The following is a 13392-nucleotide window of genomic DNA, read 5'->3' on the forward strand; positions in this document are numbered from 1 at the left end:
TTGCTCTGAGCTATCTTCCTCATCCCCAAAACCCACATCCCTGTTGCGTGCTACTCCATTGACGGAGTCAAAGCAAAGGGTTGGGGTAGTGGTGGCTGCGCCTCCTAGAATGGCATGCAGCTTATCACAGAAGCGGCATGTTTGGGGCTCTGACACGGAGTGGCCGTTTGCCTTTTTGGTAGGCTTGTCTCAGCTCCTTAAGTTTCACGCAGCACTGCTGGGGGTCCCTGTTATAGCCTCTGTCCTTCATGCCCTTGGAGATTTTTTCAAATGTTTGGGCATTTCATCTTTTGGAACGGAGTTCTGATAGCATGGATTCCCCATACAGCGATCAGATCCCGTATCTCCAGTTTGGTCCATGCTGGATCTCTTTTGTGATTCTGGGACTCCATTATGGTCACCTCCGCTGATGAGATCTGCACTCACCTGCAGATTGCCACACTGGCGAAACAGGAAATGAAATTCAAAAGTTTGCGGGCCTTTTCCTGTCTACCTGGGCAGTGCATCTGAGTTGAGAGCGCTGTCCAGAGTGGTCACAATGGAGCACTCTGGGATAGCTCCTGGAGGCCAATACCGTTGAATTGTGACCACACTACCCGAAATTTGACCTAGTAAGGTCGATTTCAGCACTAATCCCCGCATTGGGGGAGAAGTACAGAAATAAATTTTAAGAGCCCTTTAAGTCAGAAAAAACGGCTTAGTTGTGTGGATGGGTAGAGGGTTAAATCAATGTAACGCTGTTAAATTCGAGCTAAACTTGTAGTGTAGACCAAGGCTAAGACTTTCAACTATTTACAGAGTGAAAAGGAGAGTACATTAGGGAATCATAGAATATTAGGGTTGGAAGAGACCTCAGGAGGTCATCTAGTCCAATCCCCTGCTCAAAGCAGGACCAAACACCAACTGAATCATCCCAGCCAGGGCTTTGTCAAGCCAGGCCTTAAAAACCTCTAAGGATGGAGATTACATCACCTCCCTAGGGTAACTCTTTCCAGTGCTTCACCACTCTCCTAATGAAATACTGTTTCCTAATATCCAACCTAGTCCTCCCCCACTGCAACTTGAGACCACTGCTTCTTTTTCTGTCATCTGCCACCACTGAGAACAGCCTAGCTCCACCCTCTTTAGAACCTCGCTTCAGGTAGTTGAAGGCTGCTATCAAATCCCTCCTCACTCTTCTCTTCTGCAGACTAAATAACCCCAGTTCCCTCAGCCTCTCCTCGTAGGTCATGTGCCTCAGCCCCCGACTCATTTTAGTTTCCCTCCGCTGGACTCTCTCCAATTTGTCCACATCCCTTCTGTAGTAGGGGGACCAAAACTGGATGCAACACTCCAGATGTGGCCTCACCAGTGCCAAATAGAGGGGAATAATCACTTCCCTCGATCTGCTGGCAATGCTCCTACAAATATAGCCCAATATGCCATTGGCCTTCCTGACAACAAGGGCATACTGCTGACTCATATCCAGCTTCTCGTCCACTGTAATGCCCAGTATCACAGGGGTAGCCATGTTAGTCTGGATCTGTAAAAGCAACAAAGAGTCTTGCAGCACCTTATAGACTAACAGACGTTTTGGAACATGAGCTTTCGTACGTGAATACCCACTTCGTCAGATGCATGCAATGCCCAAGTTGTTTCTGCAGAACTGCTGCTTAGCCAGTCGGTCCCAGCCTGTAGCGGTGCATGGAATTCTTCCTTCCAAAGTGCAGGACTCTGCACTTGTCCTTGTTGAACCTCATCACATTTCTTTTGGCCCAATCCTCCAATCTGTCTAGGTCACTCTGGACCCTACCCCTACCCTCCAGCATATCTACCTCTCCCCCAAGCATAGTGTCATCTGTGAACTCAATGAGGGTGCAATTCATTCCATCACCCAGATCATTAATAAAGACGTCGAACAAAACTGGCCCTAGGACCGACCCCTAGGGCACTCCGCTTGATAGCAGCTAATGCAAGAGAGGAGCTGCTCCAATGACCATCACTGGCAGCAAGAAAGAACCGAAGAGGCGGTGGGTTGGCAAGGACCTATATACACCGCAATGAAGGTGCCACTCCAGGGGGCTCCACAGTCGATTTGATGGGTATTGCTAGGGAAAAACCGTCCGACAATCGTGCACACAGCACACACACACCTACGTGGAATGGATACGAGCAATCACTCGAAGTATTATTTATCACTTCACATTACACAAGAACCGGGGTCACCTCATGAAATTAATAGGCAGCAGGCTTTACAACTTTAGGTAAGTTTGAGGAGGATTAGTCCATCAATGGCTATTAGCCAAGGTGGCCAGGGGGACAATGGATATTCTTTAGCCTCTGACTGCCAGATGCTGGAGCCCTGTCCTGTTCATTCCCTCTGAGGCATCTGACACTGGCCACTACTGGAAGACAGGATACTGCGCCACATGGACCATAGGTCTGTCCCACTATATCCATTGTTATGAGCAGCTGCCACTCCTTGGAAGCAGCAGGAGTTTTGGGGAGGTGGGGCGGGAGGGGGGGACACAGGGATGACAAAAATTTGGAAGCTTTCCTCCCTTCTATGGATCTTCTTGCTGCCTTTCTGTAGCCCCTCCTCCATTGTCCACAGCCCCAATGAAGGGTGAGAAGATGTCACTGGAGCTGACACCAAGCCCCAGTATAGGGCTGCTGGTTAGAGTGCACAAGTGATGACTTCATCAAGAATGATCCCACACATTCTGGAGATGGAATTTATTGTTATTCCTCCATTGAAAGAAGAGGCAGTTTTATTATACCTAGGAAAGTAGCTTTTTCATTCATTGCACACAGGAATTTGAATCCATGGAAAAGGTGAGCCTTCTATCCAATACAACCACTTTTTAAATACATCTGAACAGTGATTAACTAGCATAAACATTTGTCACATGAGGAGTTAAGTCACCCAAACCTTTTTCACTGTGAATTAGGAGCACAGGGCTGAGGTGCTGCCAATCAAACTGATGAGGGCAAAAAGCTACAGTTCACCTTACAAAAAAAACTGAGAAATTGTCAAAAGCCGCATTCAAAATTTACACAAACTCAAAGGGTGTTTGCTTCTGGGGACGAGGGGAATTGCTTTCCCTCAAAGTGTTCTGTCATGTAAAGATAAAATTTAGTGAACATGAAAAGCCTTTATACAATATATTCTCCAAATTCAGTCCCACAAGTTATTTTCTTAAAAATTCAGTTCAGTAAATTTAAGACACATTTCAGAAGCTAACTGCATTCAGATCAGGGAACATTGGAAGGATTACTTTAAAAAAAATAAAAAACAGCTCTGAATTTTGCTTCTGAGATGGAAGCACTGTCTCTGAACCAACAATGATTCCAATCAGTCTTGCTTTGCATCCTTCAAGGCTTGAAGTCTTTCTAACAGGGGAGGGTGGGAATAATGCCACATTGAAAATATCCAGTCAGAAACAGGAAATCCCAAGTTATCTTTGTTTAATTTGATCAGAGCAGAGTACAGGTCTTTAGCCTTCCCAAGCTCCTTGGCAAATGCATCAGCTTGAAACTCAAATCGTCGGCTCAATACAGTCAAGCAAAAGGAGAGAACCTGTAGTGGGAAAAACAGATGAAAATGGTATAAAATCTCAGTTGCCTACAGTTTCCTTATAGTGTCAGTAAATCATCCAGCAGGAATACCATCCATCAGCAAACCAGCTGGAAAGTTTTAACATCAGGGCTGTGCAACATTCTGCATTTGAGCTCAGCCCACCTTCCCATACCACCAAGTTGGGAAGTGTTCCAGGAGAATCCCCAACCAAGTACCCTGTAACCTAGGGGAAGTCACTGATCTTGAAATTAGTAAACAAATTCAAATCTCACCTCTATTGTGAGCTAATATTTCAGTGCACTTCATAGCCCTTAACACTGAAAACCTTGCACCCCCAACCCTAGAAGATAGCCAAATATTAATCTCCCATTTTACAAATAAGTTAACAGAGGATGCACAAGGCCTCTTCACACACTGCTGGGAGTAGAGTCTAGGTCATTAATATGGCAGACACACATCTTATCCAATCAGTCACACTTCTCAAAATAAAAGTGCCAAATCAGTAGGCGTTGGTTATTCCATCTCTAACCACCAGATCGCAACCAGAAGGAGAGGAAGACTCTGAGAGTTCCATTCTCCAGTATTCTACTCATGTCTAGCAGCATTACCCATAGAAAGAGAGTAAGTCAAGTCTATGGTCAGTCTACACAGCAATTACTTCTGTTGCTCAGAGGCAGCAAGATTTCAACACAGCACAGATCTCTGAGGAGTTAGGATTGTGAGAGAACTGTGACAGAACTGTTTAGAACACTGCTTTATTTAATCCACAGAGTGAGAAAGCACTCTTAAAATAGACTTGATAGCTTAAAAACTATTTAATTATGGCGTAAAAAACTGCTGTTTCACATTTCATTCATTTTTCACACATTTTGAATGATGGTGTCATAAATGGGCAGGTTGGAAGGTTAAAGATTCGGCTAACATTTTGGTTAGTAATGGAAGAGTACTGTCACATGGGAGAAGCTCATAGCTACAGCAGCTTCTCCAACGTCTACATCAGTGGTTTTCAAACGTTTTTTCTGGTGACCCAGTTGAAGAAAATTGTTGATGCCTGTGACCAAATGGAGCTGGGGATGAGGAATTTGGGGTGGGAGAGGGGCTCAGGGCTGGGGCACAAGGTTGGGGTGCAGGGGTGAGGGCTGTGGGGTGGGGCCAGGAATGTGGGGTTCAAGGGGGGGCTTTGGGCTAGGGCAGGGGGTTGGGGTGCAGAGAGGCGGCCAGGGCACTGGGGTGGGAGCAGGGATGAGAGGTTTGGAGTGGAGGAAGGGGCTCCGGGCTGGGGTACGGAAGGGGGTCAAGGCTCTGGGTGTAGCCTCTTGCGTGGGGCTGGGGATGAGGAGTTTGGGGTGCAGGAAGGGGCTCCAGGTTTTGGGCATACTGAGTACCACCCTGAGCTCCCTGACGTTTATGTGTGGGGAGAGTTCTTCTTGGCACCAGAAGCCCTGATTCCTGAGGTTGTTGAGGTGGGCTCCCCACCCTAGGTACAACATGTCTGAGATCAAGGTTATCGATGGTTAAGGGGTAACAAAGTGCACCCCCATTATTAATGACCTCAGGTCTTTCCACCAGTCCAGGGAACCAGAGAAGGGACTGTGAGCACTGAGTCCAAGTGGCAGCTGCTCGGGGAGTAAATTGATGCTAGCCACATCTGGAGAGGCCTGAGGCACAGTCTGCATGCTGAACCACATAACTGCATTCTGCCATGTGACCCAGTAGCTTGAGGCAAATCCGAGCCATTATGATTGGGTGAACCCTGACATTGGATATCAGTTCAACATGGCCCAGAATTGGGCCTCCAGCAGGAAGGTCCTAGCCTGGGTCAAGTCGAGCACTGCCCCAGTAAATTCTGTTCTCTGGAATGGGACAAGAGTTGACCTCTGCTTTTTTATTAGCAATCCCACTGCTTGGAAGATGGCTTGGACTGTGCTGATGCTATTGATCAGCCAGTCATCAGGGTACAGGTAGACTTGTACACCTCGCCGCCTGAGGAAAGCTGCTATGACCACCATGCATATCGTGAAAACGTAGAGAGCTGCCAATAGCCAAATGGAAGAGCGGTGAATTGGTAGTGGCATTGACCCACGATAAACCTGAGAAATCTTCTGGAAGACAGAAATGTGTAAGTATGCATCCTTTAAGCTGAGGGACGTGTACCAGTCTCCTGGATCCAGGGATGGAATGATGGAGGCCAGGGAGACCACGTGGAACCTGAGTTTCTTGAGATATGTGTTGAGTCAATGCTAGTCCAAGATGGGCCAGAGACCACCTTTGGCCTTTGGGATTAGGAAATAACGGAAGTAAAACCCCTTCCCTCTCAAATCTCGAGGAACCTCCGCCACAGCCCCCATACGTAGGAGGATTGCACCTCCTGGATGAGGAGTTGCTCATGAGAAGACTCCCTGAAAAGGGACAGGGATGAGGGGATGGATAAAAACTGAAGGATATTCTGACAGTCACTATACTCAGGATCCAATGGGCTGATGTTATGTATGACCATGCTGGGCTGAAGAGGAATAGACAGTCCAAAAATAAAAGGGGAGGCAGATCTGAAACAGCGACTAGTACAGTGCCCTTGGGCACACCTTCAGAAGGCCTGCTTGGGCCTGCCACTGCATCTGAGACCCCAACTGGAAGGCTGAGGTGGATGGGAGTGGTTGGTGCCATTTATAACTTCCACCTTTTTTTTGTAGGGCTCCTGTCTTGGAGGTGCCAAAAACTAATGAGGGTGCTGGGGCCTGAATTGCTTCCTGGAAGCTGATGGAGTGTACAGGGTTAAGGAATATAAGGTGGCCCTTGAGTCCTTCAGGCTGTGAAGTCTTGTGTCCAAGAAAAGAGAGGAGCCTTCAAAGGGAAGGTCCTGGATAGACTGCTGAACCTTGTGAGGAAGGCCATTCGACTGGAGCCAAGAACACCACCTCACGGTGACAGCAGAGGTCACTGTCCTGGCTGCCAAGTCGGCAGCATTCAGAGCAACCTGGAGAGAGATCCAGGCCAGATTCTCATCCTCCTCCAAGAGGACAGCGAACTCCTTTGTTGAATCTTTGGGCAGGGAGTCTTTAAATTTAGTCAAGTAGTTCCACAGATTAAAATCATATTTCCCCAGCAAAGCCTGTTGGTTGGAGATACGTAGTTGAAGGCCACCCATCAAAAAGATCTAGTCTCTTGGTGTCTTTGTGCGTAGGGATAGTGCTCGACTGGCCCTGCCTGTTCCTTTCATTTGCTACAGACACCATCAGGGACCCTTGTGGGGGAATGTGAGTACAGGTATTCGAACCCGCTTGCTGGCACATAATACTTCTTCTCTGCCTTCTTTGAGGTAAGGGGCAGAGAAGAAGGACTTTGCCACAGGGCCTTGACCAGTCATATCATTACCTCACTGATGGGCAAGGCAACCATGGAGGGAGCTGATGCAGCCAGGATATCAATAAGGCCGTGAGACGTCTTTTTGAGCTCCTCAATGTCAAGACCCAGTTTCGCAGCAAACTGCTTCATTCAGGTCCTGATGAGCCCTGCAGTCACCCTGTGGAAGCTGGCTACTGGGTCCCATGACAGCCTCATCTGGGGAGGATGAGGAGGATTGCATCAGAGGAGAGGTTCCTTCCTCTTTCTCTGGCTCAACTACATCTGCTGGAGCCATCTCCTGGACGTCGGTACTGTGGTCGATATTCGAGTCGGGGTCTGCTGCTGAGCAGGAGGGAGTGGTAGCCAGTCTCTCAGAAACCACTGAGTAGGAGCAATGGGAGGGAGGGCCCAATACTGGGGGAAACCTCTGGGGTTCCAGTAAGGCTACTGCATCAGCCACTGACCTGCTGGCCAGGTGCTGGTAGTGGGGTCGTCAGCAAAGTCTGGTGACATATAAGCTGGTAGGCTTTAGATGGCATGTAAGGTTCCCCTTCACACTCAGAAGAGGAGTCCTCTCAGAAACCACAGTGGAGCGGTACTCGCTTCTGCCTCCATGCAGTGCTGGGGTTCCAGAGAAGGATTGGTGATTGGGATGCCAGGATCAGGGAAAGCTTGACCCTAGAGGGTGCCAGGTATCCAGTGCTGGGAAAGGAGCCCAATGCTCTTTGTTCCCTCCCTTGCCTCCAGTCACCAGAGCCAGCAGGTGTCCCACTGGAGTTGACAGGACCAGTAGAGAAAAAAGATTCCTAGCTGCTTGGAAAGCCTCCAGTATTAATGCAACCATCAGATTGCTGGCACCGTGGTAGCTTCCAGGTATCAGCAGAAGGTCCCGGACTAGACTCAACACTTTAGGCAGAGATGACGGTGCCATTGCGGGCCCAAGAGTGGCCTGGCACAGGTTTCACTGTGCTGCCTTCCCCCGCTTGTCTTTCTTCTGTGTTGGCAAGCGCCCTCTGTTAGTGCACTGCTTCTTGTGCTTCTTCCTCAGCACCAGAGATGGTGAACCATTCTGGGAAATGCTCCGTCCTGGAGGAGTGCTTTGCACCAATGCTGAAGTACTTGGTGCCAAATGGAAGCAGCTTGGCTCTGAGACTGGTCTGAGGGCATCTTCAACGAAGACAGCCTTCAGCCTAATGTCTCTGTCCCTTTTAGTGCAGGGTCTGAAGTCCTGACAGATCTGGTACTTGTCCCTCACATGAGTTTCCCCCAAGCATTTTAAGCAGCTGGAGTGTGGGTCTCTCATGGGTAGAGGCTTGGCACAGGAGGCACAAGGTTTGAAGCCCAGGGAACAGGGCATGCACAGCTCCCGGGGCAAACAAGTCCCTTGACAATAGGAACTTACTAACTATATACACTAACACTGATTACAAAAAAATATGTACACCAAACTATGATAACTGCAAATGAAACACTGAGAAGAAAGACTTGCAGGAGCAAAAAGGGTTGTTCCAGCAAACGTCAGGGGAGGAAAGAAGGAACTGAGAGGGTGTGAGGCCGGCAGCACCCCTTACACTGGTGCACAAGTATGTGGCTCCAGAGGGTGCAAGAGCTGGCCCAACGGATACCAGTGAGGGAAAAATATCTGGCAACGGTGCGCACACACTCTAACATGGAATGGACATGAGCAAGCACTTGAACTCTCTCTTTGTGAAATGTTGTCTAGGGAAGGTGTGCTAAGATGGCTTCCAGCTCACTGGCTCTCCTGACTGAAGCAATGCCCACTATGAATGGCCACCTTCATGGACAGTGAGGCCATGGCACATGTTGCCATAGGTTTGAAGGGTAGACCGGTGAGTGTTGACAGGACAAGGTTAAGATTCCACTGAGGAGTAGGTTTAAGGATCAGTGGGAAGGTTCTGATAAAGCCCTTCACAAATATATGAGTTGAGTGTGTAAAGATGGAACTCTTCTCCAGAGGGATGAAGGCACTAACCGCTGCTAGACGTACCTGCATTGAATTAAGAGCTAGACATGTATTCTTCAAGGGTAGGAGTGCCCATGGTACCTAGAAAACTTGGTGGAGTTGTGCCCAGTCCAAAAAGTGTCTCCATTTGACTAGGTAGCAGGTTCTAGCAGATTCTTTTCTACTTTGGTTAAGGGTCTCCTGAATGGCAGCAGAGCAAGAACATTCTATTTCCAAGGCCCATCCAAACATCAGACTGTGAGGTGAAGTGAGCATGGGTTGCTTGATTTTCCCCTTGTCCTTGGTTAGATCAGGAAATGAGCAGATCCTGATAGATTGGTGGGTGGAATTCATTAGAAGTTCAGTGAACCAGAACTGTCTGGGCCAGTAGGGTGCTGGGAGAAAGATGGTGGCTTTGTTGTGGCCTACTTTCCCTATGACTTGTGGGTGTAGGCAGATGGAAGCAAAGGCGTATCTGGGGCCATCCATACAAGAACTAAGAGATCACCACTCTCGGAGTTGTGACCCATTGCTCCCCTGGAATAATATACCAGTCTAATAGGTGATACTGGTGGTAGAATGTCTGTGCCTAACCGGGTAAAGAATGTCAGTGAAGCCAAACGGCAAAAATTAAGATGTCTGTACACTAATGCGAGGAGCCTAGGTAACAAAATGGAGGAACTAGAGCTACTGGTGCAGGAAGTGAAACAGGATATTACAGGTATAACAGAAACATGGTGGAACAGTAGTCATGACTGGAGTACAGGTATTGAAGGCTATGTGCTGTTTAGGAAAGACAGAAATAAAGGCAAAGGTGGTGGAGTAGCATTGTATATCAATGATAAGGTAGACTGTAAAGAAATAAGAAGGGATGGAATGGGTAAGACAGAGGCTGTCTGGATAAAAATCACATTGGGAAACAAAGCCACTAGAGCCTCCCCTGAGATAGTGCTTGGGGTGTGCTACAGACCTGTGGGATCTGGTTTGGATATGGATAGAGACCTCTTTAATGTTTTTAATGAAGTAAACACTAATGAGAATTATGTGATCATGGGAGACTTTAACTTCCCAGATATAGATTCATAGACTCTAGGACTGGAAGGGCCCTCGAGAGGTTATCGAGTCCAGTCCCCTGCCCTCATGGCAGGACCAAATACTGTCTGGACCATCCCTGATATGACATTTATCTAACCTACTCTTAAATATCTCCAGAGATGGAGATTCCACAACCTCCCTAGGCAATCTATTCCAGTGTTTAACTACCCTGACAGTTAGGAACTTTTTCCTAATGTCCAACCTAAATCTCCCTTGCTGCAGTTTAAGCCCATTGCTTCTTCTTCTATCATTAGAGGCTAAGGTGAACAAGTTTTCTCCCTCCTCCTGATGACACCCTCTTAAATACCTGAAAACTGCTATCATGTCCCCTCTCAGTCTTCTCTTTTCCAAACTAAATAAACCCAATTCTTTCAGCCTTCCTTCACAGGTCATGTTCTCAAGACCTTTAATCATTCTTGTTACTCTTCTCTGGACTCTCCCCAATTTCTCCACATCTTTCTTGAAATGCGGTGCCCAGAACTGGACACAATACTCCAATATAGACTGGAGGACAAGTGCTAGTAACAATAATAGGGCTCAGATTTTTCTGGATGTGATAGCTGATGGATTTCTTCACCAAGTAGTTCAAGAACCAACAAGAGGGGATGCCATTTTAGATTTGGTTTTGGTGAGTAGTGAGGACCTCATAGAAGAAATGGTTGTAGGGGACAACCTTGGTTCGAGTGATCATGAGCTAATTCAGTTCAAACTAGATGGAAGGATAAACAAGAATAGATCTGGGACTAGGGTTTTTGATTTCAAAAGGGCTAACTTTAAAGAATTAAGGAAATTAGTTAGGGAACTGGATTGGACTGAAGAACTTGTGAATCTAAAGGCAGAGGAAGCCTGGAATTACTTCAAGTCAAAGTTGCAGGAACTATCAGAAGCCTGCATCCCAAGAAAGAGGAAAAAAATCATAGGCAGGAGTTGTAGACCAAGCTGGATGAGCAAGCATCTCAAAGAGGTGATTAAGAAAAAGCAGAAAGCCTACAAGGAGTGGAAGATGGGCAGGATTAGCAAGGAAAGCTACTTTATTGAGGTCAGAACATGTAGGGATGAAGTGAGAAAGGCTGAAAACCATGTAGAGTTGGACCTTGCAAAGGGAATTAAAACCAATAGTAAAAGATTTTATAGCCACATAAATAAGAAGAAAACAAAGAAAGAAGAAGTGGGACTGCTAAACACTGAGGATGGAATGGAGGTTAAGGATAATCTAGGCATGGCCCAACATCTAAATAAATACTTTGCCTCAGTCTTTAATAAGGCTAATGAGGATCTTAGGGATAATGGAAGGATGACAAATAGGAATGAGGATATGGAGGTAGATTTTACCACATCTGAGGTAGAAGCCAAACTCGAACAGCTTAATGGGACAAAATCAGAGGGCCCAGATAATCTTCATCCAAGAATATTAAAGGAACTGGTGCATGAAATTGCAAGCCCATTAGCAAGAATTTTCAATTAATCAGTAAACTCAGGGGTTGTACCGTATGACTGGAGAATTGCTAACACAGTTCCTATTTTTAAGAAAGGGAGAAAGAGTGATCCGAGTAACTATAGGCCTGTTATAGTTCGACATCTGTAGTATGTAAGGTCTTGGAAAAATTTTTGAAGGAGAAAGTAGTTAAAGACATTGAGGTCAATGGTAATTGGGACAAAATACAACATAGTTTTACAAAAGGTAGATCAAGCCAAATCAACCTGATCTCCTTCTTTGAGTAACAGATTTTTTAGACAAAGGAAATGCAGTGGATCTAATTTACTTCGATTTCAGTAAGGCATTTGACACGGTTCCATATGGGGAATTATTAGTTAAATTCGAAAAGATGGGGATCAGTATGAAAATTGAAAGGTGAATAAGGAACTGGTTAAAGGGGAGACTACAATAGGTTGAACTGAAAGGTGAACTGTCAGGCTGGAAGGAGGTTACTAGTGGAGTTGCTCAGGGGTCAGTTTTGGGACCAATCTTATATAACCTTTTTATTACTGACCTTGGCACAAAAAGTGGGAATGTGCTAATAAAGTTTGCGGATGACACAAAGCTGGGAGGTATTGCTAACACAGAGAAGGACCGGGATATCATACAGGAAGATCTGGATGACCTTGTAAACTGGAGTAATAGTAATAGGATGAAATTTAATAGTGAAAAGTGAAAGGTCATGCATTTAGGGATTAATAACAAGAATTTTAGTTATAAATTGGGGACACATCAGTTGAAGGACCGCAGAGTATTGGTTGATCACAGGATGACAATGAGCCGCCAATGTGATATGGCTATTAAAAAAGCTATTGCAGTTTTAGGATGCATCAGGAGAGGTATTTCCAGCAAAGATAAGGAGGTGTTAGTACCGTTGTACAAGATACTGGTGAGACCTCATCTGGAATACTGTGTGCAGTTCTGGTCTCCAATGTTTAAGAAGGATGAATTCAAACTGGAACAGATTCAGAGACGGGTTACTAGGATGACCCGAGAAATGGAAAACCTATCTTATAAAAGGAGACTCAAAGAGCTTGGCTTGTTTAGTCTAACCAAAAGAAGGTTGAGGGGGGATATGATTGCTCTTTATAAATATATCAGAGGGATTAATATCAGGGAGAGAGAAGAATTATTGAAGCTTAGTACCAATGTGGACACAGGAACAAATGGATATAAACTGGACACTAGGAAGTTTAGACTTGAAATTGGACGAAGGTTTCTAACCATTAGAGAAGTGAAGTTCTGGAACAGCCTTCCAAGGAGAGTAGTGGGGGCAAAAGACATATCTGGCTTTAAGACGAAGCTTGATAAATTTATGGAGGGGATGGTATGATGGGATAGCCTAATTTTGGCAATTAATTTAGCAATTGATCTTTGATTATCAGCAGGTAAGTATGCCCAGTGGTCTGTGATGAGATGTTAGATGGGTTGGGATCTGAGTTACTATAGAGAATTCTTTCCTGGGTGCTGGCTGGTGAGTCTTGCCCACATGCTCAGGGTTTAACTGATAGCCATATTTGGGGTCGGGAAGGAATTTTCCTCCAGGGCAGATTGGCAGAGGCCCTGGAGGTTTTCCGCCTTTCTCTGCAGCATGGGGCACGGGTCTCTTGCTGGAGGATTCTCTGCAGTTTGAGGTCTTCAAACCACAATCTGAGGACTTCAATAACTCAGACATAGGTTAGGGGTTTGTTACAGAAGTGGGTGGGTGAGATTCTGTGGCCTGCATTGTGCAGGAGGTCAGACTAGATGATCATAATGGTCCCTTCTGACCTTAAAGTCAATGAGTCTATAACATATAGAAAGCTTTCTGTTTGGGATGCAAAGAAGTCCCACAGTGGAGTACCCACTGTGTAAATATCATGGTTAGGACTGTGCATGAATCTGCCATTCGTAGTCTGTAGAGAAAATTCTGCTTCATTTGCTGGAAGGGAGCTGTGAATATCCAGGAGGTAGGCA

General features: G+C 46.2%; 1 protein-coding gene across 2 annotated transcripts in view; it reads right to left on the reverse strand.

The window, feature by feature from the left end:
* Positions 1–2700: 2700 nt before the first annotated feature.
* The window catches only part of ZMPSTE24 (zinc metallopeptidase STE24), an 88841-nt gene continuing 78149 nt past the window's right edge, over positions 2701–13392 (reverse strand). For both annotated transcript variants that reach the window (XM_050932345.1, XM_050932344.1), the window contains one exon: positions 2701–3559. In XM_050932345.1, coding sequence (XP_050788302.1) covers positions 3335–3559 — 225 coding nt within the window. In that variant the 3' untranslated portion in view covers positions 2701–3334. The remainder of the gene's footprint in view (positions 3560–13392) is intronic.

The sequence above is a fragment of the Gopherus flavomarginatus genome, chromosome 22, assembly GCF_025201925.1.
Source record: "Gopherus flavomarginatus isolate rGopFla2 chromosome 22, rGopFla2.mat.asm, whole genome shotgun sequence".
Taxonomy (NCBI): Eukaryota; Metazoa; Chordata; order Testudines; family Testudinidae; genus Gopherus; species Gopherus flavomarginatus.